This window comes from Frankliniella occidentalis, unplaced genomic scaffold (genome assembly GCF_000697945.3).
Source record: "Frankliniella occidentalis isolate FOCC.00 unplaced genomic scaffold, Focc_3.1 Scaffold4, whole genome shotgun sequence".
Lineage (NCBI taxonomy): Eukaryota > Metazoa > Arthropoda > Insecta > Thysanoptera > Thripidae > Frankliniella > Frankliniella occidentalis.
In genome coordinates, this window is record NW_026267134.1 from 1,155,488 (window position 1) to 1,158,959 (window position 3,472).

A 3,472-nucleotide genomic window follows, 5' to 3' on the forward strand; every position below is an offset into this window, starting at 1 on the left:
TTTGTTTTTAAAATTATTTTAGTTTTGTAGACACATAAAGATATGCTGCTATAAATGACGCTTTTTAAATCATTCTTAAAACAATAAAGCTGAGTTCTAGGGTACAACTAGCTTAAACCTAATAAGTTTTATTGCTGTGAAATGAGAATTAACACGTAGCATTTTTTGAAGGGTTCAAAAGCATGTCAAGCTCTGTTCACAACCTTCACCATTTTATGATCAGGAACCTCATGCAGATTTTGCATTCTGAATTTGCTCCAATTCATTGTTTAAATCTGAAGCAACATCTGTAAATAGTAGGTCCCAGGTCCAACAGGAATCAGGCTGTAAAATTTTGATTTTTTTTACAATCCTATAAATACATGCTGGAGTGTGTTCAGAATGAAACTGACTTACCTCTTTAACATCAGCCTCTAAATTAAGACGCTTTGTCAACAGCCGCAGATTCATGTCATCAAGAGTTGCAAATGCAGCATGTTTGAAAAGGTCAGAATCAAGTTCTTTGTACGTAGCAACTCTGTTTATAATAACACTACAAACAAAACCCCCCCAAATAAGGATTAAGTTTTTTTTTAAATATTTGCTTTTTTTTCTGTGTCTTGACTTTTAAAAAATTATAAAAAAGGAAATTTGCTTCTCCAAAGAGTACTTCAACTCCCTACATCATCACATATTAATGGTTGTTAGGTAAATATCATTATTTTGCTTACCTGGGAGCTTTTGCTATTTGGGATGTTAATTCATCTTCTTGCAAATCATCTAAATCCGGTATAACTGGAATATCTGGTGACAAAATTTACAGATAACAGAAGCAAGATTTAGAAACATAGAGAAAATTAGTAAATAATTTGGTTGTTTTCTTTTGAACTAACCATCATCTGAATCTGGCTTTGTCCTTTCAGGAGATTTGAATCGTTCCCTAAGCAAGAGCACAAAGGCCACATTAGGTACAGTGCAGTTAAAAACTTTCAATAAGTTAGTTAAAATGGTAAAATAACCAATGTAAGCCTTTTAAACATGTACTTACAACTCAGCAGGGTCTTGAAAGTTATGCTTTGATCTGGAGGAAAAAAATTGCAAGAAAAGCATTTAACTACAGCGAGTGCTTTGGGAAAACAACGAAAGAAATCAAACTAATCAACTACAATCTTTACTACAATCGACTTCAAACTCTGTATTAGTGTGTCACAAACAAGCTTTGTCAAACAAGTGGTGCCATTTTACTAAAATATTTTAAGATGCAAAAATGAAAAGTCTTACTTGGCTGATTTTAAGGTTTCATCTGCCCAACCACCAGTTCGTCTTGATCTTGGAGGTGCAACTGGGACTGATGACTAAAAATAAATATGTGTCAGAAGAATGTTACAAAATTGAAACAAGAGCACATCAAAAATATTTCATTAAACCTTAACAGGTGACGATGGACCAGAGAGAGAACTGTCCAAGAGGTCTTCTGTCGACCCATTGGCATCAAATGAGTTTGAGGTAGGAATACTTGGAGCAGCTCTGCGACCTTTTCTTGCTGGAGCCTGAAATAAAATTGTTCAGTTATTGTTCTTCGCATAAAACGTCCATTCATTTGCCAGAGAAACGGACATGAAAAATGTATTGAATGTCGTGATACGATAAGGTATAAAAATCTTTCTGAATTTTAAGGAAAATAGCAATATCATAACTTAAAAAGCTGCTGGTATCGATCAGAGCGGCCGAAAAGCGCAAGGAAATCAATGAAAACACTTAAGCATGCTTAAGTACCTTTTGAGTCTTGGCATAGTTCAAGTCCTCGTCCTCCATGGTAGGAGCCTGCAGGTGTCCGAGCTACTTTAAGACTGCGTCCGGGATCTTGACAAGCCTGCAGGGAAGAAGGGCGGAAAAACATAAACAGTCGTCTCCATGGAAATGCCTGAATGACACTTGTTGCAAAGAAGGGGAAGGGGTGGGGACGCAAGGAAAATGTCTGATGTAGAGTGTTTCGATCGTGAGTAGCAGCCGACTTGGTGTTCCAGCTAACATTCCTGTTAAACTACGGTGATTGAAGTTTTCAAGAGGCGCGATACGTATCACATAAGCACTTTTCTCGACAAGAAACACAGCAAATGGTGTCACAATCGTAAACAAGTTCGAAATGTCAAAACGCCGCGCTGTCATCAATTGCGGTCTCCAAGGGGCCGTGCCTCGTTCTCACCTCAGTTTGCGTCTGACGTCACTCCAGCGGGTCCGCCAGCCGAGGAGTGCAGTAGTGTGTGTACATCGTCCGACGTTAAAACTTGCCTCCGCAGGCTGCAATGAGTACTTAAGGATACCGTAGTGTTTTCGTTCGCTTTGCTTACTATGAATTCGAAATTACGTGCCCGAACAGTGTGAAGTGTGAATGTGTTCGCCATGTCGAGGATATCCAAAGCATCAGTCGCCAAAGTTGACAGTAACCAAGTGGAGGTGAAGAGCAAGGTGGGTTAGGGCCGTCTTAGAAGGCCTAACTAATATGCAATTAGAGACTCGGCTTCACCTTACTTACCTTTGTCCAAGGTGACTTTGTTTGGACCTTGGTTTCCTTTGACATCTCTCAGATTTGTTCCCATATTTCTATTTTCTGTCTTACTCGTCCAACTAAAGTTTTGTAGGTTTGCTGGCCGAGAATCCAGACCTCGAACCGGCCAAGCTTTTTTTTTTTGTACCCTTTCATTGAAAATTTATTTTTCAAAAACCAGACTTGACAAAAAATATTAATTCGGAATCACTCTGGTCATTAGGAATAAAAGTATTCTATTTAAGGGCACATTATTTTCCAAGGGCCTATGTGTTTACCTGGTTGTCCTAACCTTAAATTTAGAGTTTAATGCTACCTGTTATTTGTTGATGTTTCTAGGTAAAACTTGAGAATTGGAATTACATTTCAGTATTTTTAAAATTCCTGGTAGTTTTGATGTGGTGAATATATAAAGTAATTAAAATATTAGCTCTCCATTGTTTCATTTTTACTTATCTACAGTAATTATAGTGAAATCAGTCGAACTACTACCTTCTCCATTTTTTTCCGCTCATAACTACGTACTGTGGCTGTTTTTGTCATTTCTAAATTCAATCTCAGTCTTTGAGGTCTGTTATGTTTCTTTCTCATAGGAATATAAAGTGAAGTGTTGCTGTGCAAAATTTTCATGGCTTTGTGTGCCATGTTCAACACTTGTTATTAGTATGTAACATTTTTATTTTTTTTCCCATTCTTTCCCAGTTTGATGCTGAGTTTCGTAGATTTTCCATCACAAAAGATGAAGCTAGTCGCTATGAGGACTTCAGAATTCTTGTGGAGAAACTCCACAGGTTGTCAGATGTCCCATTCCTTATCTCATACACGGACCCAAGAGATGGGGACCTTCTCCCTATTAATAACGACGACAACCTAGGAAGAGCTCTCTTAAATGCAAGACCGCTTCTCAGAGTTATCATCCAGAGGAAAGGTAAGTGACTTGTTCTT

At 37.8% G+C, this 3,472-nt stretch overlaps 2 protein-coding genes across 3 annotated transcripts in view; one reads left to right on the forward strand and one right to left on the reverse strand.

Moving 5' to 3' along the window:
- Positions 1-6: 6 nt before the first annotated feature.
- LOC113203619 (intraflagellar transport protein 43 homolog) lies at positions 7-2,136 on the reverse strand. Of its 2 annotated transcripts, XM_026418388.2 has the most exons (8): positions 1,756-2,132; positions 1,407-1,529; positions 1,261-1,334; positions 1,028-1,060; positions 873-919; positions 711-783; positions 397-532; positions 7-324 (listed from the first exon to the last, which is right to left on the reverse strand). In XM_026418388.2, the coding sequence occupies exons 1-8, from the start codon at positions 1,792-1,794 to the stop codon at positions 229-231; spliced, it is 621 nt and encodes a 206-aa protein (XP_026274173.1). In that variant the 5' UTR covers positions 1,795-2,132; the 3' UTR covers positions 7-228. The 2 variants fall into 2 exon arrangements, with proteins under 2 accessions (XP_026274173.1, XP_026274174.1); XM_026418389.2 differs by lacking the exon at positions 1,028-1,060 and having other exon boundaries at positions 1,756-2,136.
- Positions 2,137-2,193: 57 nt separating this feature from the next.
- The window catches only part of LOC113202188 (partitioning defective protein 6), a 13,832-nt gene continuing 12,553 nt past the window's right edge, over positions 2,194-3,472 (forward strand). The window contains exons 1-2 of the mRNA XM_052268901.1: positions 2,194-2,448; positions 3,230-3,455. Coding sequence (XP_052124861.1) covers positions 2,383-2,448; positions 3,230-3,455 — 292 coding nt within the window. The 5' untranslated portion in view covers positions 2,194-2,382. The remainder of the gene's footprint in view (positions 2,449-3,229; positions 3,456-3,472) is intronic.